The 25,618-nt window shown below is 47.2% G+C and overlaps 1 protein-coding gene across 17 annotated transcripts in view; it reads right to left on the bottom strand.

Annotated features, from left to right (window-relative positions):
- BACH2 (BTB domain and CNC homolog 2) overlaps positions 1-25,618 on the bottom strand; it is a 191,670-nt gene that overhangs the window by 16,508 nt on the left and 149,544 nt on the right. For all 17 annotated transcript variants that reach the window (XM_066994521.1, XM_066994530.1, XM_066994524.1 and 14 more), the window contains one exon: positions 3,927-5,471. In XM_066994521.1, the coding sequence (XP_066850622.1) occupies positions 3,927-5,471 (1,545 nt within the window). The remainder of the gene's footprint in view (positions 1-3,926; positions 5,472-25,618) is intronic.

The raw sequence follows: 25,618 nt of genomic DNA, 5'->3' as shown, positions 1-25,618 counted from the left end.
CGTGGGTACCACTCCTGCTGAAAAGAGGGAAAGAAACAAAACTGCCGTCAAGTTTACCTTGCAAGACTGCTGTTTGACAAGACCGCACTGAACCAGATGTTGCCAAACACAATCCCAGGGCTCTGCTGATGCTGCTGGGGGTCCTGGTCAGGAGAGCATCCACCAGACACAGCACAGGCAACTCGGCACTGCTCGGGTAGGTTTCTGGTACAGCAGCTTTGGTTTACCTTTAGTTTACTCCTCCTCCCCTGTGGCCCTGGCTTACAGAGCTCTGCTAACCATCACCAGACAGAGAAAGGGCGGCTGCCTGTCACTTAACATGGACGGTTTTGGGCTCTCACTAAAGGTTATTATTTGCCTACCGCATCCTCAGTGGTTCAATTGCATTAGCTCTGCCTTTCTGAAAATTTCCTTTGAAAAGTGAGTCACGAACCCAGGCGGGAAACTCTTCTGAAATATAAATGAAAGACACATTGAATGCAATTCTCCAGGCAGCAATACTTCTTGGAAAACTCAAGTCTCTTACCTTGTCCTACCCTTGTTTATTCTTTCCCTAAGAAAACTCACTCATCAAATTAGACTGAGCTGGGATTATTTTTTTTTAACTGGTTTAGTAGTATGCCATTCTTTACAAGCTTTCCAACAGGAAAAAACAAACAAACAGAGATACTTGAGGAAAATGAATACCAAGAAAAATAGGTAGTGCTGAAACTTCTCTCCCTAACTAGGTTAACAGATTGACAGACTACTTCCTTCTCAACAATTCATTATTTCAGGACTTATTGTTTTGTTGTTGCTATTTTAAGCAGGGTTGTCAGAACCTGTTTGCAAAGCACAGAGCCCAAGTCTTCTTTTTAGTGTTACATCCCAATACTTGTTTTTTAACAGCCACTGGAGGCCTGATAAAGCTGGGTGCAAAGGGCAACACAAGCTCTGAAGCATTTCTGTAAGGTCCCAGCAGCTCAAGTAACAGTTCTGGTCCTGCACCTCTCTAACGTTGGGATTGGGACACTCCGAGTTGCACTCGCTTCTTCTATCACAAAGTGTTCAGGAAGAAAAATCTCAGAACCCTCTGGGTGCCTCCTTTAATGGGAAGAAAAATTAAAGGCAAAGCCATCCAGAAGAGGATTTACCAGTGGTGTTCCAGGGGCTGCCACCCCCTCTGATACTTGTGACTGTGGTCTGCAGCCCCATAGGGGTCCAGGTGCACAGCTGGGTCACCTTCACCCACATTGAAGTCACACCGAGCCCTAGCAACCCTCTCCAAAGCCAATTTTGGCTCCAAATGCCTTGGGCACATGCTCCTCCATGGCACTGGTCTGCAGGAAAGCAGATTGCCCTAAAAAAGCAGAGACCTTTCGCTTACTTCTCATACAGTCGATATACCAGCAGACGATGTTTTGTGACATTAATTCTGGCACTGGCAGCACTCTGGGACCCAAATCAAGACCATCAAGGTCCAAACTCCAGGGGAACTTAGCAGCTTGGTGAGATAACCCAGGGTCAGAGTCCATCAGGGTTGCTCCCACCAAGCTGTCCCACCAAAACGAAAGCCCACCTGCTGCAGTAAGCCTGCACGTCGCTCCCACCTATCTTATCAGGTGCTTTTTGGAGAAAAACCCAGCAACCACTGTATGTGCATACAGCAAGGGACAAGGGACCAGTCTGGGAGGCTGTCAGGACAGCAAGGTCAAACCAACAACTTTGTGAGTGGAGATTCACACGCAGCTTTTAAAGGGAGGTGAAGGACAGAAAGCAGCATGTTTCAGAGCACGCTGTGTGTCTCCTCATGTTTTAATGGCAACCAAGCTGTTAAAGCCAGGTAGAGTGACACATACAAGAACTTCCACAAGATATATTTTCTACTTACATATTTTCTACTACATGGCTAAACATATCCTTTGCTGAGGATCCCACAGCAGTGGATCTTGCAGGATCACAGGACACACACCCCAAGTTGCTGTATACCACAAGAGCGTTTAATGAGGCTGTGATGTCCTTTCATATATTGGTAACAACCTTTAAAAATTCAGACAAATTCAGACAAAATCCGAACGGAAGCATTAGTGTGATATGTTTACTTTTGGCTTGCTCTGGGTAATGCAGTACCACCTCAGAGAGCATTATTTTCCTCACCATATTTTAACTCGTAGCAAATGCCTCGCAAAAGCAAGAAAAAAAAAAAGGCAAAACAAGTGTAGCAAAACCCTCCTAGTCCGACACATGTGCCTATCATGGCACACTGAGTCTGACTCCTGCAGCCCACTCATTTGCTCCTTTTGTGATTGTTCCTCTTTTTTTTCCACGCTCTCCTGCACACACATGCACACTACTTTTGGGAACCACCAACAGTCCCCTATATCCTTCTCATCTGACTCTTCTGGGGTCACTGCTGCTGCAGCATCTCCACGCAATTAGCCAATTATGACAGCTAATTAGTCATCAAACCCCAAAAGGCTAACCTCCCGCCCTCCTTACTGTACCCTGCTGTGCATTAGCCCCTGCTGAGCAAGCAGCACACATGGGTGGAAATCCAACGCCTTCCTCAATCCCACCCCCTGCTCTTTTTCATCCCTCATAAACGCAGCACTTCAGGGAGTGCCAGACTGCAAATAACCTTGGTATTTCCGAGCAGAACAGTTCTGCACGGCTGCTGTAGGGCCTCCTGAGTGAGGTCCAACACAGAATATCCCAGACAGTCTTCCAAGGAGACTCCTCGCTCTTCTGCATGTCCCCAGCTCAGCATATAGGGACGGAGAACTGCCCTGCCAGAACTACTGGTGCAGCATGTTAGGGATGAAGGACACCAGAGGCTCCCCAGGCTGTTCGGCTAAGAACAGAAGAGCTAAGCAGAAAAATACCTCAATAAAGGAATGGTACATGTCTGTCTGAAAGGTATCCTCCAGAGCCTGGGAGGCAGTGGGAATAAAGACTAAAGGATAAAGCAAAGTTCCCTCTTCTCACCCCTAGCCCACAGCTAAGCCACCTGGTTCTGCGCTGGCTGCTCACTGCGTGTGAACCCCCAGACTGGCTCCCACTGCTCCCTGCACTAAAGCACAAGCTCTCAGTGAAGCATTTTAGCATTACTGGAGAAGCCAGGCACATGGTCGCACCCAGACACTCTCCAGTTCATGCAGTTTCCAGTGCAACTCGATGAAAACATCCAGTCTTTTTTCAGCTTCTGTGCTCCACAACACATCTCCATGAACGAAGAGTTCCCTCACCCTAGTCACCTTACACAGCCCATATTTCCAATCCCAGGTAACTAGTCATCACCACAGGATTTCCAGCTGTCCCATCTCTGGTTTTAAAGCAGGATTCTTTCTCCTCCCTCTCTTGGGAGAGCCTTAAGGGAAATCAAAGCATGTTCTTCAGTCCTGGACTGTCTCCCTGCTATTCTAACAGCCCTGTAATGTCAAGGACAACTTCTCTTAGGAACCACTGATGCAACAGTTGGTGGAGCTTGCAACCCAAGTGTGGTCGTGGCAGGCTGCCCAGCCCTCAGTGTCAGTGAAGGCACAGCTTTAGGTTGCTAAAAAACACAACCCCAGTGACAAGCAGAGCTGGAACCACCTTGGCAAACACTGAGGATGAAGAACAGTGCTTTGTGTCACGCACGTGGCTAAGGGAGGGAGAACAGGACACTGTCAGAACTTCTCTGCACACAAACTCACTCTCATCATTCAGCAGTTTGGGATTGCCCAATACTGTGATGCTGATAAGCACTGAACATCTCGGAGGTCAAACAGGCATATTTACGGGAAGTTAACCACGTGGGCTCAGCTGGTGAGGGAATAAACAGAAGTTACTCTTTGCCTCTATAAACAAAGAAAGTGCTGGGAAAACGCCAAGACATTTGAGAGAATAAAGGAGCAATTAATTGGGTCACAACGACTGTCATATATGTACTTATCTTAAATCCCTACCTCATGCCCTCTGTCTTGCACAGGACATGATTCACTGTCTGCTTCTGAGAATGACCCAGACTCATCGCTGGAGTTTGTTCCATAGGATGGCTCACATTTAATCTGGGCTCGGACCGGGTTGTACAATCCATCTCCCACCACGCCGGGTTCCTGGTGCTCGGGCGCCAGGAATCGGGGGCCTTGGGAGCAGGGGGAAGAGGAGAGCTCACAAAGACGCAGACTACAGGGAGAGCCGCCGCTGCCGTCCTCTGCGTACGAGTAGGAAGAGCATGAGCTGGAGGTCCTGGTTCTGGTTTCCAAAGGAGGCGAGCGAGGGCAAACTTTAATTGGCACTGGACAGCTGGTGTTCGGCCGCATCCTTCCCGACAAGTGATCAGCTGTCAGTCCGCTGTGGGAATAGGTCTGGGAGCTGGGCAGAGACTGGCTGCCACCAGCCCACAGGCCCTTTGGCACAGTCTCAGTGAGGTCTTTGTCCAAGCTGCTCACACCAGAATATGAATGCACCGAAGTGTTTACTTGGTCACAAGCGTTTGAAGAGAATATAACACTCCTCCTGTCCAGTTCCCCTTCTTGCTTACAGAGAGTTTCAAAGCCGGGCCCCCTGAGCGGCGATCCCACTGTGAAGTTGGAAGCATCCTTCTGCATGGCATGGGACTGTCCATAGTTCCCCGTGAAAGGGACGTAATCAGTTTTGTGGTCACCCTGAGTTGTCCCTTTTTCAAAAGGGCATGCTGGACTCCTGCCAAAGTGCTGTTGGGAAGTGCTGGGGAAGCCAACCAAATCTATGCTTTTTGTTCTGTTGAAGAAAGACCGCAAGCAAGAAGGAGAGGACCCACTTTTCGGCCTGTCGACACAAGTGGGGCTTGGCTGTTTCCTGTCCATTTCAACATCCCCTTCTTTATCCCTGATGTCAGGTTCATCTCCAGACAGGCAAAGTGTGATGCTTTCTTCATCGTTCTCTTCATTCTGAGGCTCGCTTTTTATCTGCCCCATAGCAAGTCCTGATTTGAGGCCATTTCCAGAGCTCTCTTCGCTGAATGTGCTTGCAAAACCTGAGGTACTGATGTGTGATGTGTTGTAGACATTCTTGGTACAAGCAAGCTGGTATTTCTTGTATCTGGGGTACCGTGTTACTGCATCTTTGTCCAAATTGTCCTTGCTATCTCTCAGCATGTCAGGGTCAGGCAGCATCCCTTCTCCTTTGTCTGCTCCAGCAACAGTGGCTTCAAAATTGAAGGACTCCTGGTGCATTCTCTCTCTTGGGCAAGATATTTTTGACGTCTCCGATTCCATTGTCTCCTCCTCGTCTCCATCTGAGTTCTCTTCATCGTGCATGCGCTGACAGGTGGTATCTTTTTTGCACAGGAACAGGCCATCTTCGTTGTTCAGCAGCTGCGTCTGAAGGAAGCTGAAGCAGGAGTCCTCCAGGTTGTGCATGCGCAGGAACTCAGCGCAGTGGATGACCTCCTGGATGTTTTCTCTGCTGAGTAACAGCTTCGCAGTGTAGGCAAACTGTAGCAATGGACCAAATCCCCTGACAGTGACCTGCAAAAAAAAAGAGAGGGAAATTGCCAGCATTACTATCAGCTCTTGCTCTCATCCCAAATCCTCCACTGCGTAGTTAGATAACCTAACGTATCTGTCATCTGGAAATAAATACCCCACGGTACCACCTATTCTTCTGTCAGGTCAGCAATGATGCTACATGCAGTAACAAACACAACCACCTTTATTTTGCTTCTGTACATCATTGTGCAGGTTAATCACTGTTTTGCTCAAATAACTTGAAGACCTATGAACTAAGCCTCTGCTGTAATAAAAGACTGAAAAAACAGGCTAGTGTGTAAGCTGCTAATTCTTGGATGGGTCTTATTTTCACTGTGATGCAGCACGTTACCATCAATGCAGCAATTCAGATTTGATTCTTCTGCTCTGATGGAAGCCCTGGTGAACAACCATTTCAAACTTACGATACCATTTAAGTCCCAAAGGTGTTTTGTGAAAGAAGCATTTAATATTATAGAAAAGTGCCTTTCTTTTCGTCCACATTTTTGCAAGCCACTACTTAATAAATAACAGCTAAATACTGGCTGCATAGGTCTTTTCTCCATCCCATGGAGATCATTTCTTCTCATTTCTGATTTTAGTGAGTTTAAGGTACAGCTGACAGGAAAGAAATCCATAGTCATAATTCAAGTAATGCAATCACTCTATGTCCCACTTCAGTACATAGTTTTTCATCATTTTCTTTGTAGAAAGAGTAACAACTGTTTCCAGGCATGTATGGGTGTGAGTCATACACCTTTACTTGTCCTTTTTTTTTTTTTTTTAATTATACCATCTACACTACATTTACATTCACGCAATATCATATATAAAAAAAGTGCACTTTCTCCCTCCAGATATTTTACAATGGTATCTTCACGCATGTAATTACCAAATGATATGTTAAGCCACGTAGTAAACTATACTTACTGTCAATTTTTACCAACTATGCATTGGCACTGACTTCTGTTGCATTTTTTTCCCAATGGGCAGGAGACAAAGGTACTAGAAAAACTCTATTCCTCATGAAGCAGTGAGAGGTTACTTAGAAAATAGGGCTCACAGTCAAGGATTAAGGTTTCTCCACATGAAGGAGGAGACTCAGTGGTTTGGCCACTAAGTTGAGATCTGGGACACCACAGCTCAATTTCCTATTGCACCAAACACCCCTCACACGACCCTGGCAAGTCACTTCAGTTCTCCAAGGCACCTTCTTGCCTTGCTTGCAAGTGGAATTCACAACTCTGGGTTTCCTGTGCCTTGACTCTGGGTTTCCTGTGCCTTGCACAGCGAGGAAAGGCATCGAGATGGGATTTGGAGCAGCCAGACAGCTAAACCAGGCAGCAGCAACCATGTCTGGCACCAGTGTGTGTACCTGCACGCCCACCTGAGGTTGGGAGGCACAGGCTGCAACCTACTTCTGGTTGCAAGTGTCTCTGGCAGGTGATTCCAGCTCAATTTATTCTTTTAAAGTGAACAAGATGGCACACACTGCTGCTCCCTTTTTTGTAAAACAGCCTAAAGATCAGAATGCAGACCCGGAAAGTAGGAGACCAGGTCCCTTCCTCAAGCTGTAGGGATTCAAAGTCACATTTCCCAGCTCCTTGGAAGGATATCCTATCCAGCAGGTATGGGATAGCCTGAAGGTGAGCTGCTTTTCCCTGTCCTTCCAACTGAACTAATGCCACTGAGCAAGGAGCAGTGTAGAGTGAGAGAAAGGTGCTGTTCAGTCACTGCTAGAGCCACTTGAAAGGAGACACTTGAGCTTCTACTCACTGCTCCTAAATGCTATTTAATGCAAAACACACACAGACTGGAATATCATATTCCCCCTCTCACTTGAAAATAATCATCAGTATGCTACAGGACTGCTCTGCCACCCGAAGATCTGTATTTCCTCCTGCAAAAGGACTTCAGGAGGAGCAACAGAGGAGAGCCTTGAGCCCAGTTGTGCCAGAGCTCGTGGCCAGCCCGAACCGAACCACCATCTCTCACCGAGATCCACCTCCTTCCCACAGGAGATGTGTGACAGGGCTTGGGTACATACAGCCTGTTTGAGAGCTCAGTGAGACATCAGGGCATGCATTTGTGATGGTCTTATTCATAAGCAGCATAAATCTGAGTGAATAATTTGGTTCGTCCCAGTGAAAAGCCTATAAATTCCTTACACTGCCTCAGGACCAGTGGTAGAGATCATAGATCTTTACAGAAAATCCTGACTTCCAGAAACATGCCTTTGTTATTCATACATCTGTACTTGTGATGCTGAATTATGAAGACACCACAAGTGGTGCAGACTTTGATGGGGAGAAAAATATTTTAAAACACCTCTAGAATCACTCCCAATAGCTTTTCCATCCATAATATTGCTCGATCTGCTATTTTAAGGAACAGTGCCTTTTCATGCACACACTTACACACTCGCCCGTTCCTGTTTTACAATATGCCCCTGGTACAGAACTGCCTGGATTTACAGCCGGTTATTAAACTGATCTCTGCTTTATCAGTGTCACACTTTTTGCCTATTTGTTAGATTATCAGCTCACTAAAGCCTATCTGCATTTTATCTATGCAGCATGATTAACAAAATTGCTCGGAAACGTAATGAGCTACTCACAGGCCGATGTTTTTCTTTGATAAGATCTTCAGTGTGGGGGCTCACACGTTACTACACATCTTGTGAGCTCAGCAGCAGCGCAGGTCCCTAGGAGCAGCCATAAATACCGGCTGGGGTTTTTGGGTCCCTGGCAGGGGCTCGAGCACAAACCCAGATCTCCTGGCAGTGGTGTCCCTTAGCCACTAGGTGGAAGGACTGCGAAGCGCATTAAAGGCGTTTTCTGCGCTGGGCCAGGGTTTCTTTCACCTGCCTCCCCAGGCCCCACGCTGCAGAGGGTGACTCACAGCACTCCAGAGCAGGGCTGTCTCCCACGCTGACTCGGGTTTTCACTCCCAGTAAGCCAAAATGGCAACAAACAGCAGCGAGACCTCTCTTACAGCTGTTCTGCGCTGGGCCTGTTGGTAACGGAGCGCGTGACCGTGTGGGGGCTTCCCCGCGATGCCCGGCAGATGCCTCCAGAGAAGGAGGATGAAAACACCAGTCCAAGGTGCACCTTGGCTTCGTTACGGCTGACGAGATCGTACGTGGAGACACAGCTCCCCTCCCTCACACAACAGGCAGATCCAGGGGAGGAAAGCTTCTCTGCAAGCACCAGCACTCGTCATTGCCCTCGGGGAGGAATCTCTCAAGTGCCAATGCTTGAAACTACCCAAAGGACAGCTTTGGTAGCACAGGTTACTGGCAAGTGGTAAAGCTAGGGCAACTTCTGTAGCCTGAAGATGACTAAGTAGTGATCTGGCCTGCGTGGCGGGCCCACCGTCACAGCCCCCCAGCTCTGGGACTGCCCGCACCCGATCCCTCCTGACAGGACAGCGGCAGCGGAGGCGCTGGCGTGGGGCCATGGCCGCTGCGCGTTTCGAACGAGGAGGCTTCAGAGCTGGGTGCCTTACAGCTGCACATGCATCTCCGAAGGATGAGGTAAGAGCGGGCTTTTAAAATGATTTGACCTGACTGATGCATCCCAGTGAAAACAGTTAGCGAAACCAAGTTGATCTGCGTTTGTAAAAGGAAGCAGATTATTTCTCCGATATAAGTCTTCATTTACATATGAAAGAGACATTTGCTGGATGGGTAAAACACGTGCCTGCAAGAATCTGTTTGTTTTTTTCCCCCCTATCATAAATAAGATGTCAAATGTCCAGTGTTTATTTGCTTTTGAGCCTTCTTTTCCATGTATATTAACGCTTAAGTAGACAGGTCAATGCATGGGAGCTTCTGCTGTGCACCTTGTCCAAGCTTGTATATGGAGTCCCCCCTTCCCTGCCCCTGACCATTTTCATTATTCCTATCTCAACCCACTTCTATTGCAGCACTTATATGAAACTGACTGGCTACAGGAAAACCAGCCAGAGAAAAGATAACATGTACACGCAAAACAATGCCCCACAGACAAGAAGAGATCAGAAAACATCTCAGCTCCTCAGAGGCTTGCTTCCCTTATCTTTCAAGTCAAGCCAGGAGAGGACTTCTCCTGTGCACTTAAAGCACGGCCCCTCCCCAAAAAAGTTAAGCCTAAGCAGGCATCATTTTATTTTGTCTTGCACCTGCCACTAGCTGGTCTTGTATGCACTGGCCCTTCCCTGTACACCTAGTGCCCGGGGGACACGAATACCAGAGCGCTAACTCAGATTAGCGCTTCACCTGGGTGAAGTGAAGGACAAGACCATGCCAAGCTCCCCAGCCATTTATCTGCCAGTTGTCTTACAGACTGATCTAGATGAGCCAAGGGATGTGTTTCCTATGTCCCTCATGAGCTCATGGTACTGAGGAACGGGATGGAAATAATGCAGTGATATAATCACCATCGAGAGAGTGGTTAATCAGCATTAGCCATATTGAATTTACTGGCAAAATCCAGACAGCAGCCTTGTAGAAAACAAGCATACAAAACCTGTTTTAGTTCAGTCTGACACTGCTTTCTCCTTACAGAGTCCTGTGGAGTGTGATGCTCTGTTTAGTTCTAATCGATTTAAGCGACCAGACTTCCACTGCTTCCTTTGGGAGATTATTGCCAGACTCTACTTAAAAACTCCCTGTGAGGAAATCTTCCTTCCCTTATTTTCCTCCATCACTTCTCATTATATGTCCTTTATGCATTCCGGGTAATGCTTCTTCCTTCTGGGGAAAAAGTTGAAGAGCTGTTACACTTTTTGCCTTCCCTTCTTCTTCGGTTGGTATTAAATAATTTAAGAAAATTTGCCTAATTCAAGGAAAATAATACCGATCACTGTCACATAGGAGAATAGGATGCTTGGATGACAGTCAGCAATAAGAAACACTAGTAAGGATGTCGGCATTGCAGATACAAATATAGAGCACTTTTTGCACAGCATTTTTCTAGTACTGGGCATGCACCGTTCTAAAATTAGGAGGACGGTTAGCTCACTTCTACGTTAGGAATGTCATATTTTTGCAAGGGATTTCTAGGACAGAAATTCTTTTTTTAAGTGCAGTTGTATGCATGCACACCCACGCACGCCACGTGAGAGCCGCACTGCACGTGAACTCTCTTGGGCTCCCCCTTGCACCCAGTCTCCTAGATGACGGCCGATCAAGCACGCCGTGAAAGCCTCCGCGTTGTTTTGAACACATGGGACACGGCCTCAGAGCACATGCAGGGCTCTGACATTTCTGCGGATGGGCTGGACTTGCTGTGTGCTGCAGAGTTCATTAGTGCATGCTCATTAGCCGGCTGCCCAGACTGCCAGATGTCTCAAAATCCCAGACAAACAGACAAAACCCTCCAATTCTGCACAGACAACATTTCTTATGGGGAGGGGGGAGAAAAAAAGGTTGTTTCCAAGAGAAACATGGATGTCTGGTAACTCTGCTCTGAAGGGCATTTGTATGAAATGCTACATCTGGATCGGGGAAGGTCAACCCCAGCAAAATGCCAGCAAATCTGAGTTCAATTTAAAGAGGGGAAAAGTGATTAAGGGCAAGGAAAGATCACTGTAAACACGTAGGAATGTACAACTTGGCAAGACAATATCTGAAACGGAGCACGATAATGTTTACAGTAATCTGATGCACACTAACATCGAGAACAGAGAACTGTCTGGTTTGCGATGGGATGGTATTGCTGACTGCAGTGAGAAGAAACTGAAGAAGTGAAAATGTCGGGATCTTTTCCTGACTCTAAACCTTTTAGTGAATTCAGTGGGATCTTGGAATGCTTTCCAGGAAAGAGGATGGATTCTTTACGACTGAGTAAAAGCAAAGCAAAGCTAACAAAGCACAGCCTTGTTCTTGTGAGGTGGGCTTTCACAATTTGCTATGCCTTTCCCAGCACTACTTTCTGTGTTCGCGAGGGCATATTGCCAATGATCTTCTAGAAAACAGCATCAAAGTTGAGCAGCAAATGCACATAAAATTGCTCCTTTTAAAGTAAAGAATATTTGGGGTGCTTTCACAGAATTCTCGCTTTCAAAGAACAGGTCCATTGGTGGTGGGGTGGGAGGGCCGAGTCCTCCCCACACCTCCGGGACACAATGAGATCTGCAGAAAATGAGTTGCTAAATCCCACCAAATTGGGGTGAATTGCATGGTCAGCCCTTCAGCTGCACTGAGAACGCACAAGTCCTGACTGAGCAGCACACGCACAGATTATCATCTCTGTGCATTTGAGCCGTCTTGTTGAAATCAATAGGAATGCTGATGGGCTTTCTGCAAAGCATGCAAGCTGCTTGTAGGATTATGGATTACATTTTTAGTATTCTGATTTTCAGGTTAAATTTATCATCGGGCACCTAAAACCAGAAAACTCTCATCTTGAATCTCCAGACATCGATTTAATTATTAAGCCATTTTGTGGGGAAGGAAGAAACGAAAATTGAATCAAACCTCACATGCTGAATATCAAATCCCAAACTGAATATTAATTTAAAACAATTGGGTAGAAACATATGAGAAATGCGACCATTTCTCGTGGAAGCAGAAATCAATCAGTTAGTCGCATAGTGCTTTGTAGCAGGCCTGTTGTGGTGCCCGTTCTGTTAACGATTTATTGTCGCTAGTACAGTCTGAAGGCATCTGTGTAAACCGTTTAAACCCACCTCAGCCCTCAAGTTTGACTAGTAAGCCTGAGGATGCAGAAAACAAACTACGAGCTGTCTCACTCGGCCAGCGTGTTCCTAACACTACAACTTATATAACCAAACACATGCTAGAAATAGGAGATAAGATTAGTGACAGTTAACTGCTGCTATTTTTTCGTTCCACAGCCTGAAGAAGGTCTCAGGGATTAAACATTAACTCTAATCTTACTTGCTAAAATTAGCGCACGCTATATTCTTTTTTCTTTTGCAGCCAATTGCAAGTATAGCACATAAGTTATTTTCAGCGTGTAATCTGATAACTAAAATCAGTCACCAAGCTGTTATTCCATTAAGAGTTAAGAGACTTCCTGGTTATTTACTTGGTTATTTTTACTTGGGATGGTGGAACCTGGCAGAGCCTGTTTTTCCTAGCTTAAGGTTATTTGGTTTCGGAGAACTGTTTGAAAGATGTAAATACATGGCTAGGCTCAAACAGGTCGGTCGCATGTGCAAAATACACGGTGCTAGACGTCCCCTATTTGTCTCTGTATGCACACAATAAGCCTGCACACAATCAGAAATTGTTTGGAAACCGTGATCCTTTACACACTGTGGGAACGCAGAAACTTTCCTACAGCAGTGCCACGGCAGGATTTCTCCGCATTTCTCCCCTCTTCAGCTTAACAGTGCTCAAACGTGCTCTCACCAGCAGCGTCCAGATGCATTTTCCCTATCCACTCATAAAACTGGGAAGCTCCCAAAATGAGTAATCACTCTTTAAACATCAACTTGGGCAAGAAGCATCGGATGCATGCATTTGTAGCATCCGGGCTCATAAATAAGAGAGGAATTTAAAAGTTGCTGATGGGGAAGACTGACAAAGAGAGGTCGTTGTTTCCTCTTTAAAAATACTTTTAAAATTAAGCAGCTATCCTGCTGGCCCAAGTTTGACAGACTGCCACCTCAGGTAGTGCGTACAGATCTGGGGAGGACAGCGGCGCGAAGTCTGGCATCTCCCCCACCGCATCCCATCACTGGGGTGGGAGGCTGGGGCACCTCCACCACAGCGGACACCTCTGGGCATGGGCGTACACCAGGGGAAGGGAGATCACAGACACAGCTCCTTGCTTTGAGAGGCTGATTTACCTTTCTTCTTTTTCTTAGCAAAACGTCTCACTGAAGAACTAGCCACCTGGGAAGCTGCAGCGAGGCCGGAGAGCTTCAAGGCATTACTTAGGTCCCTTTAATGGCACTTTTATGAAAGGTGCCAAATTGGAAGCACTGATCCAACTTTCAATTTTGTGCTTTTGATAAAAAAAAAAAAAAAAAAAAAAAAGCCCAGCTGCTCCCTCCAAGCCCTTCCCCTTGAAGTCACAGGTTTTGGCCAGGTGAGGAGTTTACACCAGAAACTTTGACTGCCTCAGTGAGAGCATCCACAAATAGACGGAGGAAAGCAGATGACTTCTTGTTTTCTTCTCTCTGGCATGATGAACATGCACAAGGGCAACCCCCCGCGACCGTCTGTGCCATCACTAGCAGCTTGCTGGGTGTCGGAGCACAAGTTTGGGAGGGTAGCTACCTCTGTGTCCCATCCCCATCTCCCAAAAGAGCAGGGGAGATGAAGGTGTGAGCGGGGAGGGTGATCGAGATGGCTGTCCGGCCCGATGGCCTCTGTGGCACGATGGACAACCAGCCTGGAGATACCCAGGTGATCACCGAGGCGATCCTCGGTGGCGGGTGCGACAGAGCCACGTGAGCCGGGGAGGAAGGAGAGGTCACCCGCCGCAGACGTGCCCCGGGGGCAGAAACCCAACGATTGTGAACCGCGTCTACGGCTCTGCGAGAAGTGCGTCAGCACCAGCAGCGGGGCAAGTGGCGCAGAATTGATTGCCAAGAGCAAGGATGGCGTAAGCAGCAAGGGGATCGATGCTGGCGTTATTGGTTAGGTCAGCATTCGCCTATGTGCGACTCAGGGAGGGCGTGCAAGAGCTGAGGAACCCACACACTTGGGTTTTTCCAGATCAAATTCACCGTGCTAGCGGCACCAGCTTGGAAGAGCTCTCACCCAGGTCCCCGCGAACGGGGCCAATAACATCAGGTGAGCCAAAGGGGGAGACGGAATCAGAAGATGGTTTAGAAACAAAATTAGAACAATTGAAAGCAATAAAAGTCAAAATAAATTAATTTCCGATCCAACTGCAGTGCTTGTTTCAATCTAAGCCTTCAATTTTTATTTCATCGTGGAGTTATTGAAGTCCAACTGAAATTATTTTGACCTTTCAAAAGTGAGATTGGCTTCAAATGAGAACAAAGAATTTACTTCTGGAAATCCTGACAGTATCCTCGGGGATGGTCAGCGCCCTCCCCATCCCCCCAGATTTTCAGGGAAAATTCATTTGTTGAATTAGCCACAAGCTTCAGTCTTCCCAAATCCCGCTTTCCAGAAAACACACGGTTTATTGAGAGGAAAGGTAGAAGTCACCACGCAGAAATGTGAATACTTTGCTGCTGAGACGCTTCTGCTCAGGTAACAGGAAGCACCTCTACAGAACACATAGAAGAATACACTTGCAAAACCGAAATGCTACAGGACTGGAAGATGAGGTGCTTTTCCACAGCAGGGGAGCACTGCCCGCATCACCCCTGCTCAAAGCATCCATCGGTCCCTGGCAGACGTCCCCTGGCACACCCAGCCCAAGGGCTCTGGGTTTGACTGGCCACAGCTGAGCACCGCTGGCCCTGTGGTATGTGTGGCACAGGGGGATGTTTGCCCACGTCTGCTCCTCCGAGTCACAGCCCAGCAGATTTTATTGTAAAAACCTCGCTCCGTAACTCGTATTACAGTCACACACTGATGTGTTGAACAATGAAGAGAACAGTGCCTGTAAGACAAGCTGGAGGAATGACAGCTGAAGTGCTGCTGTCTGGAGAAAACGGCCTGTTTTCACCTTAATGTACACCAGAGGAAGGAGGCAAGATTTTCCTAACTAATTACATAGTTTGGTGCATGTTGCTGATGCTAGAGGCTGCCCAGGGCGCAGCTGGAGAACACAGAAAATTCAGCGAGTACAGCCAGGAGAGCACCTGCAGGCAGGAATAGGCGAGAAAGCCTGGAGGTGAACTTCTAGGCTGCACGTGGAGGTGTTAGAAAGAAAACCAGAGACAAGGATGTTTCAGATAACTTTCTCCGAAGGACCAACTCAGCTATGACATGCCTGAGTCAACAAAGAACACATAAAAACCAGTGGCACTAACGAGCAGCTTAAACACTCAGGCATGAAGCGGAAGACAAAGCAAAGGAAGACACGGCTCTGATGTCTGGTGGTTTGCTGTACATTTATTTTTCCAACGCAGCTTGCACCTTAAGAGACGTGGAACGCAGTAACGAAGGAAGGCACAGGTGAACTGCTCAGCAGAAACGTTCCCTGGATGCACACGCCATCCATGCTGAAACCAGCGGGGAGGAAACAGAACAGATTTTAATGCAAGAGCGTCATCAGAAATAAAGTGAAGCTGTGATTTAAAATTTAAATCAGTGCCATATTTTTGCAAAGGGAAAACTAAACTGACCCCCAGATTAAAAAAGAAAAAAAAAAAAGAGAAAGTGTTGAGCAGTGAGGAGGGCGAAGGAAGGAGTGGGAAAGCTTTCACGGAATATAAATTGTGACAGAAAAGTCTGTGAAAGATCTGTTTAGGTTCATATCATGAGCCAAACTGGGGAGGAAAAAGGAAAACAAAAGGCAGTTTGAGAACTTCTAGAATGAAAAGAGAAAATCTAGAAGCCTGCAAGTTACATCAGCAAATATCAAAATGGGAAGAAAATGAAGTTAAATGTAGACATTTGTTAATTCAGGGGGTGCTTGGAGGAGTGGTTCAGAGTTTCTGAAGCTGCAATTAATACACACGCAGACACAACAATACAAAGAAATTACAAAGACCTGCAAATGACACAAATACTCCTCTTTCCCAAGCCTGGCAGATTTTATTTATGTGAACAAACTACATAGTACAGCGTACTAAATACACAGCAATTATTTTCACAGCAAGGAATCTCCCCACAAGCCCTACTGCTGTACTTCGCATAGCGTAGGGGAGGAAGAAGCAGGCAGCCCGGTGTGTAATTTGGAAATAGCACCAGGCTGCACTCTAAGGAAGGGATCTGAGACAGCAGACAAAGGAGCTGGGGCAGCAGCAGGCTCAGGAGACGGGGCTGGTTAATACCCGCTGCAGTTCGTGGATGCTCTGCCGTGCTTCCCCCGGGGCTGGCAAGAGCCGGGAGCTGCTGCTGAGGAAGGCAGCGCCTCCAGCACTTCCCATGAGCACACGCCAGCATGGCACAGCGCGCAAAACCCTGGGCTTCCTCGTGCAGGGAGCAGAGCCCAGCAAGTCCCGTAATGCTCCGAAGCCAGAGAGGCTTTTGCTGGGCTGTGGGAGGAACATAATGTCAAGTGCTTCGCTATTCCGACGTAACTATGCAATTACAATTACTAATTGTAGGCTGAAACCCTGGGTAAATATCCCGGCTTCCTGCAGGCATTGCATTTTTAAAACAAAAACTGCCAAATGCTGCATTTGCTCCAGTTTTCCTTCCCCTCCTCCCCCCAGCCTTCTAATTTCCGGTATTCGGACAGGCGATTTTTCCGTGTTCACCTTGTTTTTGTTCTTGCACTGCTGCTGACACAGCTGAGGATTACGGTGGCTTTTGTTCCCTTGCTTGGTGCTCCCGTTTCATCAGCGACGCCCGCTCAGCTCGGCTCAGCAGGTTTGTAAGGAGAACAGCCGCTGCTGAGCTGGCAAAGTTGGTCCCCTCTTGTCCTCCGCACGGAGCAGCTAATTCCTCCTGTGGTGGCCGGAAAGGCTAGCTGGGCTCCATAAATCTCACCAGAAAAAAAAATCAGAGGCGTTTGCCTTTTTGCTGAGATTTATCTCTGTGAGGAGTGCGGCAGGTTGGGCCTCCAGCATCCGCTGCTGGCTCAGGGTGTTTGGAGGGAGGAGGACAACCTCGGCCACCTTGCGCCTCATAGAGGCACTCACACCTGGTCAAAGCCAGCGTTGTGATGTGGCCACGGCATCCCCACAGTGCCACAACCTCGTACTGTCCCCAGAACCTGATGCCCTCCTCCCCGCTTCATACATAAGATTTTGAAGGACCTACACAGAAAGCGAGGCACAGAAAATGTCACCTGCCCCAAGACCCTTAGAAATGTTCTCCAAATGGAAAAGAGCCGTCATTTCCAGCCTAACTTGCAGCTTTCCTGTCCTGGGAGGGTAGGAGTCAGGACTTTAAAGCTATTTGTGCTTGTGTGTGTTGATATATGCCCACATGCACCCACACAGGATACTGCGAGAAAGAGGCAAGAGAAGGTGAACATGTATGAAAGGGAGCGAATTAGTCCCATCTGCTCTGAAAAGATCATTTTCTCCTTGGATTTCTATTACCGTTGTATTATTGCCACACTAGAGTGCTTCTAAAAGGCTACAGTTCTGGCAGCCAACATCATTACAGCTGCTCAGATTATTAACAGCATAAATAAACTCTCAGAGACACTACTAAGAAAATATTAACTACAATTATCACTGTCTGATAAAATAATGAACAGTAAAGTGTTATTCTGCTGTCTCAGTCACCAGCGCGCACTTATGTGTGCTGTGAGTAATGAAAAACAGTTTATTTGCATACTGAATCACCCTGGAATTGGTTCTTTCTGTTTTATTTTATTTATTTTTATAAAGACGCCTTGAATTAGTGTCTTTCAAGCAGCACAGGCCGAAGCTCTACGTCTGCAGAATTGGACGTACTGCGCCACCTTGCCCTGTTGCTTGCAGTCCCACTGACTCTGAGGGCAGAAACCCGTGCCCCTAACCACCACACACTTCTGCCTGAGGCAGGTGGAAGCCACCAGCAGTGGAGTCACAGAAGTCAAACCTGCCTTTGTATGTGGGCAGAAACTCTAAAACCTTCCTGCAGACCTTCATTCTCGGGCCTCACTGCTTTTTACGTCCCAGCTGAAGCCCATGCTGTTTGCTGAAGGAAACCTCCTCCGACCTGCCGCGCTTTTGCTTTCTGTGCTCATTTCTCCTGAAGTACCCAGTGATACTCCCAAGGTCTGCTCTTCAGTGCCATCAGTGGGGAACTTGGGCTCGTTTTTTAATTAACAGAAGTCGTTATTTCCCTGCAAGCCAAGGAGGGAAAGAGTTCTTAATGACTTGGAGAGCGGGAGAGTGCCTGCAGGGTGGGAAGGGGAGCCCCTGGCTTGTTCCCTCAGCAACACCTGCCTCAGCGGTCAGGGGCGGCCTTCACCCCTTTGCTTCTTGCAGGGGTTGATTTAGGGTGTCCTCATCTGTTCATTAGCAGAGCTCATTAAAATGAAGAGAAATAAGGTCCCTCCCAGGCCCTGAAGCTGCTCACTGTGGGGCAGTCACGTTGAAGCTCCATTTTGAGGATCCTGCTCTCACACGGATGCTGCCCTGGTTCAGGAGAGGTTTCCCTCCCTGAGCCTGGCCCTGTGGATCTGTCACATCTCATTCAAAGATGTTTTCCCACAAAAGCACAAAGCAAAGACCCTGTTTTGTTCAGCTCTTGTGTACCGGGCTGCCACAACCATATCTGACCACCAGCAGGGAGGGACAACAGCGATGGCTGGCGCTGACACCCTCCGGGCAGACTCCTGCCGGGGTGCAAGACCGACCTCTTCTCTTTGAGCAAAACCAGCGATGCCTGAACACAATGGATGCAAAACGGACATTTTCCCCATCAGGGCTGGCAGGGAAGCTGATGATTCAGGGTGACAGCAGGAAAGCATGGTGAGCAGGAGCCACGTTATCAAGCTCTGCCATTCCTGAGTGTGCAGGCCTGGCCCTGGGTGAGGGTGTGCATCAGGCTCCTGGGAAAGGGCCACCAGCCGGGTAAGAGGAAGATAACGAGAAAATAAAGACAGGGACAGCAGCAACAAAATGCAACTAGGAAGGTAAAAATGCAATGCTGAAAGAGCATTGAAAGAGGATTTTCTACAATAGCTTCCCTTAATCTGTGCCAGAAACACACTGCAACGTGCCTTCAGTGTTTTTATTCCACAGCCCTTTTTCTGTGTCCCCATCTCACCAGCATCTTATGTTCCCTGCCTGGTCTCTGCTACCCGCTATAAGCCTTTTCTTCCCCTAACCCCACCTTCTGCCTTCCTCCTGGCCCCAAAGAGCTACGTTTCACCCTCTGACGGGGATGCAGCCGCTCTCGCCATCCCCATCAGTACACCGCAAGGGAGACGGAGGCAGGAGGAAGCTCGCACGTAGCCTCGCCTGCCCCCATCTGTCAGCTGCAGGGGAAGGAAACCTCGGAGGAGGTGATCTGCCCCCTCCATGAAAATCAGGGCTAGGATGAACCTCCGCTCACCAGCGGGGAAGAGCCGAGCTGCAGCATTCCTCCGCATTTCCCCCGCAGCGTCCTCCCTCTCCTCCTTCGCAGCAGTTGGCCTCTTCTGGCCGCCTAAGCAGGTTAGACGTGGCTTGCCCTGAATAAGTCACCTACATTAATTTTTCCTCTTTAATTAAAGAGTACTTCTGTGAAACAATTCATGAGAGCTTCTTTGTCGAGGGAAAGAAAACGATGCGCTGTTCCACACGTGTTTACAAAGGCAAACACAGGAATGAATTCTGTTCCCCAAGAAGCCCCTGTGGAAGGGAAAACACTGGGAATGGTAAAGGAATTGCTGAAGAAGAACTGAAGTTCATTTTAAATCAGTGTACCATGTACAACTACTGTCTTACAAATAGGATTATTTAATTTAAACCTTAGATCTGTCAAGTTCCATTACTTCAAATGGAGCCTGTTGTTTCTTGACTCCATTATAAATCAGGATTATATTACAATTTATGTTAGGCTAAGTCACTACTTCGATAGGAGGCAGTGAAAAAAAAAATTACACAGCAGTCAGTAAATAGAGCAAAGTCATTGCACTGTTCTTGAAAGGCAAAAAGTCATCTTGCTAAATGAGGGTCCAAGCTGTCCTGTACCAAGACTGTTACTAATAAATAAAAGACCTCTGGGAAAAGTGCTGAGCATACGCTGGATCTATTTTCAGCTTGCATCAGCAGCTGCTGCCCCTGGGATTGCATCTTTGCTCATACCCTACACCATATGTAATCACTCCAGTGCTGCAACCAGTAAGATAATGAAAGAGCATGGCATAAATCTATACTTGAGTGGAATGCTAAATGAGAAAAATAATACAAAAAAGAGGGAAATAAACCACATTTTCAAGTCATTAGGAAGAAAGACTTTGACATATGAAGTGTTGCAACCATTAATAGCACTTATCATATAGAGTGGAGACAAAGAGACAAATTAATCAAACTGACAGAACTGGGACATTTTATGCTAATGCAGGCTCCTGGGTTTTAGTTTGTATTCCTCTGTGTCTGGAAAACTGATACCATTACAGGGCAGGAAATTGCATGAATAACATGCAACAGATCATAAAAATTCACACACCAAGTGCAGAAACACTGCCAAAAGCACTGTAAAAACAAGGCTAGAGACCTCAACAGAGGAACTACCAACAGCTAATGAATGCAAATAAGTACAGGAATATTTCCCATTCATGCATAACAATTAGACAGAGACTGTGACTCCACAGTCTCCAATAGCATAGTTAAAATAAAGCCTGGAGAGCTAACATGCAGATAGCTGGGGGGAACTGCTGGCCAAGCCAGTTCTGAATTTGTTTGCAGTGTTGCAGCCAGCAGTGTAAAGCCACTGGGGAACTGGCATGGCCAAGTGCTGTCTCTGTCTAAACGTATTGCTATGTTATATTTAATTTAACGATGCAGGTAGAAGAGACAGGGTCCTGGGTGGCCCTGCTTGAGCAGGGGTTGGCACCAGATGGCCTCCAGAGGTCCCTTCCTCCCTCAGCCATGCTGTGTTTCTGTAAAAAAAGGGGCAGGAGGACGAAAGCAGGAATAAAACAGACCCACAAAACAGCCCGTAGTCAGACAAAGCAAAAATCCCCTCGCCCCAGTGCGAATCCACAGCATCCAGTAAAACCCCTTACAAGTAACGACGTCTTTAACATCGTTCGTTTGGGAAGTCCAAAATGCACTTGCTGCCCCAAGCCACAGCCGTGTTGTCAGAGGCAGGAAATGGCAGGAACGACAGGAATGCTGGGCAGGGCACGGTGCAATGCAGGACCTTGCCAGGGTTACTCCGCTTGCCATAAAGGCTTCTCAGCGACCTTTAAAAGAACCTGGCACATCCGACCACTGGGGAAGTGCGGAGACCTGATCAGCCATACGAACACCAAATGACGAGTACAGTCACTCGACGCACTGCCACAGCATTTCTTGTTGCTGTCTGGATTCGTTAAAAAGTGACTCTTCTCCCTTGATACTCTTAGCAATAGCTACCTAAGGCGAGGACTAACTCTTGGGGGTAAAAGGAGTAAAGCTGATACCTTTAGGAGTTGTGTAATTCCCAGCACTGCTCTCATCCTCCCCAGAATAGAACGATATGCAGCTGATGGCACTGAGCAAGGGTATCCAAGTGCCAACGCTACGTGCATACAGAGGTGGGGAAATGCCAGCCTGCCACGGGGTCGCTGCTTTCCTGAAGAGCGAGTAGACTTCAAGCCCTCCCCACGTTCAGTGCTGGAGGGACCCCGTGTTCAAAGGCAGCAGGACAGGAGCCCCAGCACAGGGGACAGCTGGCTCCCTGCACAATGCAGAGCCCAAATCCCCCCCGCTCTGCAGCAGAACCCCGGTGGGGACTTTGGAAGGTTTTTAGCCATGTGAATAAGGTCTGTCTGTCTCCAGATCCCAAAACAACTTTCTGTTCTTTCAAGCGCTACTGAAGTCACAACAGGATGCGACTGGTACCAGAAAATGGCACAGACACAAAAGCGAGCTGGTCCGAAAACGTTCTGTAGACAACGATGGCGCACACCTTGTCTACGGGGAGAAGGTAGAAACAGACAGTAACTGACTCCTGTAAATGCATATCCAGATGACAGACAGGCAAGGGTTGCAACCTGAAAACAGATCAACTTTCATCCTTCCCTTAAATAAAATAATAAAATAATAATATAAAAAAAAAAAACAGCACAGACAATTAGCTACAAAAAGGTCTCATGAAAAACTCTGCTGTAAGGAATTTTAATATCAGGAGGGAAACAATTTGGTCAAACAGTTATAACAATGTTGATTATTTCCACTCTTTAAAATACCGAAGGCACCTTTAAAGTCTCTCAAGAACACGTGTGACACCTGACCCTTTCTCTTCCTCTACCTGCAATCAGAGCACTTTGGGAAAGGGAAAGCCTAGTTAGAGGAAAACACCCATTCCCGAAAGTGAGTATTTAGAGGTCTTAGTACTGCATAAATGAGGCAAACAAGAAATAGAAAGCACAATTACAAGAAATGACTGAATTCTCCCACTCCTTTAGCTATGGCGATTTCTCTTCAGAAAGCCAGTTTCAGAACCAGAGCATAAGCTCACCAAAAAACTCAGAGTAAAACTGTATGTGAGAACAAAGCTAAGGGTCTGAGGGCAGATGATGCAAACAGTCTGGGTCCCCAAGGCTGGGAACGACTCAAAACCCTTCGGGTGTGCTGTGAAGAGCAGCTTACGGCGTACAGCATCGGTCTGCTCTACAGACCTGCTTGGAGGAGGTCCAGAAGAGGAGGTCCAGTGGTTCCTGCTAGGGTCACCTGGGCTCTGCAGCAGCCAAAGAAAAGGTCCGAATGCGATCAAATGCTTGTCTTCAACAATTTACTTGCCCGTGTCCTCTCAATGGAGGTTTGCAATTGGAAAGTTCATGCATAATGGTGAACTAAATCCTGTAAGAGAAGGATAAGGCTCATCTTTGAAAAGGACGCAGAACCTGTGACGTGGATTTCAGGCATTTAAAACAGAGCCTTGGATTGATGTGTCCAGTCTCCTGAAAGCTAATAATTTCAAGGAACAGACAGGAACTGCTTCATGTCCAGAAAAAAATGCCATATAGCATACAGTGTGGAACATGGTTATTTGCAGTCAGATAAAAACAAGCTAAAAAACATCGTTCAATTCAACGTGCAGATAGAATGACAGGAAAGATGCATCCACCTTAAGTCCAGTTTCCCCTACTAGAAGTAGAAATGAGCACTAGTCCTCTGTGGAAAGCAGAAGGGAAGTTGTCAGAGTTTGTCTTTACCCAGCTTTTTCCTGTCTTGAAAGGTTACTGGCTCCAACCCTGTCCTTTGAAAGAAACAGGAAATAACTTGAGCTTATTCTGTTTTACTTGAACAAGAATCCCCTGACAGGGAAATTTTCTCTGAAGGCTGCCTGTGCATATGGAGAGAGAGGTGGCTAGGCATGGTGTACTACAGCTGTGTGGTCAGAGATGGAAAGATATTTTGCTTTTAGAGTTGTTTAAGACTTGTTTCTTATTAGCTGCAGGCCCTTGAAGCAGAGGACCACACGTTTTACTTTTAAAGGAAGAAAAACACACTTACCACAAGCACGGGCAAAAGCTTTATACAGGCAAAAGTGTGGCCTCAGCCTGCTAGCTGACAGCCTGACAAAAATCCCAGGCTGCTTCATCAAAAGCATTTTTTGCTGAAACTGAGAACCACCCTGGCAACGTCTGTGTGGACATTTTTTTCTTTAAATGTAGTCTTTTTACCTTGAAATGCTAATACTACATCCCCACCCACTCTGGGGGTATACGCATAAAGTAGGGAATTTGGTCCTATCGCAGTTCAAAAGCAAGCAGACATACAAGCGGAGTGTTGCAAAGTGTTTGATGCACAACGCACTGGACGCCTACACCCCTTCAACCCATCAGCACTGCTCAGACCCGCTGCTGGGTCGATCCATTTATTCAGATGGTCTCCTTTCTATTTTACTACCCCGGTGAACCCACTGCCTTCAGCAAGTATATCTGACACCGTGGGAGCAGAAGGAAGCACAAAGAATACAAAACCGCTGTTGAATCGATCCCGGGTCACACCTGCCAAACCACTCTGTGCTCCTTCCAGTAAATCCATACACTTTGATTTCCCTTACTTACTTTCTGGCTCCAGCTAACTGCGCCTCCCAAATGCCGGTGAGGGGAAGAAAAATTTCCGAGGACCTGTTCTTACACAGAACAATAGCTTCAAGAAGCTTCCACCTAAAGCTGAGGTTTGCAAGGTGAGGTGCTGGTCATCCAGTAGCGCTGTCACAAGGAAATGGAGAGCTCTCAAACTGCAGGGACCAACCTGAGGTCTTCTTCTCAAACAATGAGGAGCTGCTGCAGGGAATGATGCGGACAAGGTGTCTTACCAAACCCAAACCCTAAATATAGAATCGCAGAATGGCTTGGGTTGGAAGGGACCTTAAAAACCATCTAGTTCCAGCCCCCTTGGCCAAGGGCATTCCACTAGATCAGGTTGCTCAAATATCGTTGCTTCAGCACCAAAACAAAGATGCCTGGTGTTTTGGGGGTCTTGAAAAGCCACAGCTCCCATCTACCAGGACTGGGTCCATCCGTCCCCCAGGACCAATCAGACAGATAGGCAGCAGCTCCATCTTACCCCATTCTTGTTGAGAAATACTGCAACTCGTCTTCTAAGCAGAAAATCTCCTCAATGCTTCCTGCGCGCTTAATAGATACAGAGGGAAGAAAATAAGACAGAAATCCTGTCTGAGGAGTGATAACCTGTAAGGTCTGGGTTCAGATACGCTGGCTGCTCTCCGAGCAGCAGCTCTGCCAGCTGTGGGTCAGCCCGTTCACCTCCATGTGAGGTAACGTGAACAGAGAGCTTAGAGAGAGGTAAACGTATCTGAGCGGTTCACACAAGGTGATTTGATCATCACTGACCTGACGCACAGACCTGCGCTGTAATTCCTGTCTGATGCATCAGCCTCCACCACAGCATTCGCGGAGAGGTGATGACAGTATTTTACTCGTTCACAAGAGACCTCAAAAGTCTGCTGCTGAAGGTTTTATCTTACCATTATTTAACTTCGGAGCTGATAGCTCTCAATTCCAGCTGTTCGGTGACACCTTGTTTATTTAACGGTTTGACTGCAAGTGCTAGTACTGTGACTCTCTGCCTTCCTCAGACCAGCTATAGCTATTTTAACTGTGGGCCCCAGGCTAGTGGCAGTCCCTGGGTCACAGCAGGAAAATCCCGCTGCCATTTCAGTTGTGAATTAACCTTCTCCACAGAGTCTTCTAAAGCCTCCGTCACTGGCTGACAGAGACTCCGGAGACTTTAGAAGACCCCATCACTGGCTGACTCTGGTGACCCAAAATATGCATCATGCCAACTTTAAGGGAAAAAAAAAAATACAGAAAAATAGATTTCAGCTACTCATTTATGCAGGGAACAGACAACTACCCGTAAGCACTCTTAAGGTCAGATTAGGCAAAGTAAAGGACAGAGAGGTTTATTACCGACTCTGATCTGTGTTATCTTAGGACCTTAAATTCCACTCAGCTACATCTGCACTGAGCACCAAACTTCATCTTCAAGTG

Source organism: Anser cygnoides, chromosome 3 (assembly GCF_040182565.1).
Source record: "Anser cygnoides isolate HZ-2024a breed goose chromosome 3, Taihu_goose_T2T_genome, whole genome shotgun sequence".
Lineage (NCBI taxonomy): Eukaryota > Metazoa > Chordata > Aves > Anseriformes > Anatidae > Anser > Anser cygnoides.
This window is presented reverse-complemented; position numbering and strand designations above follow the sequence as displayed.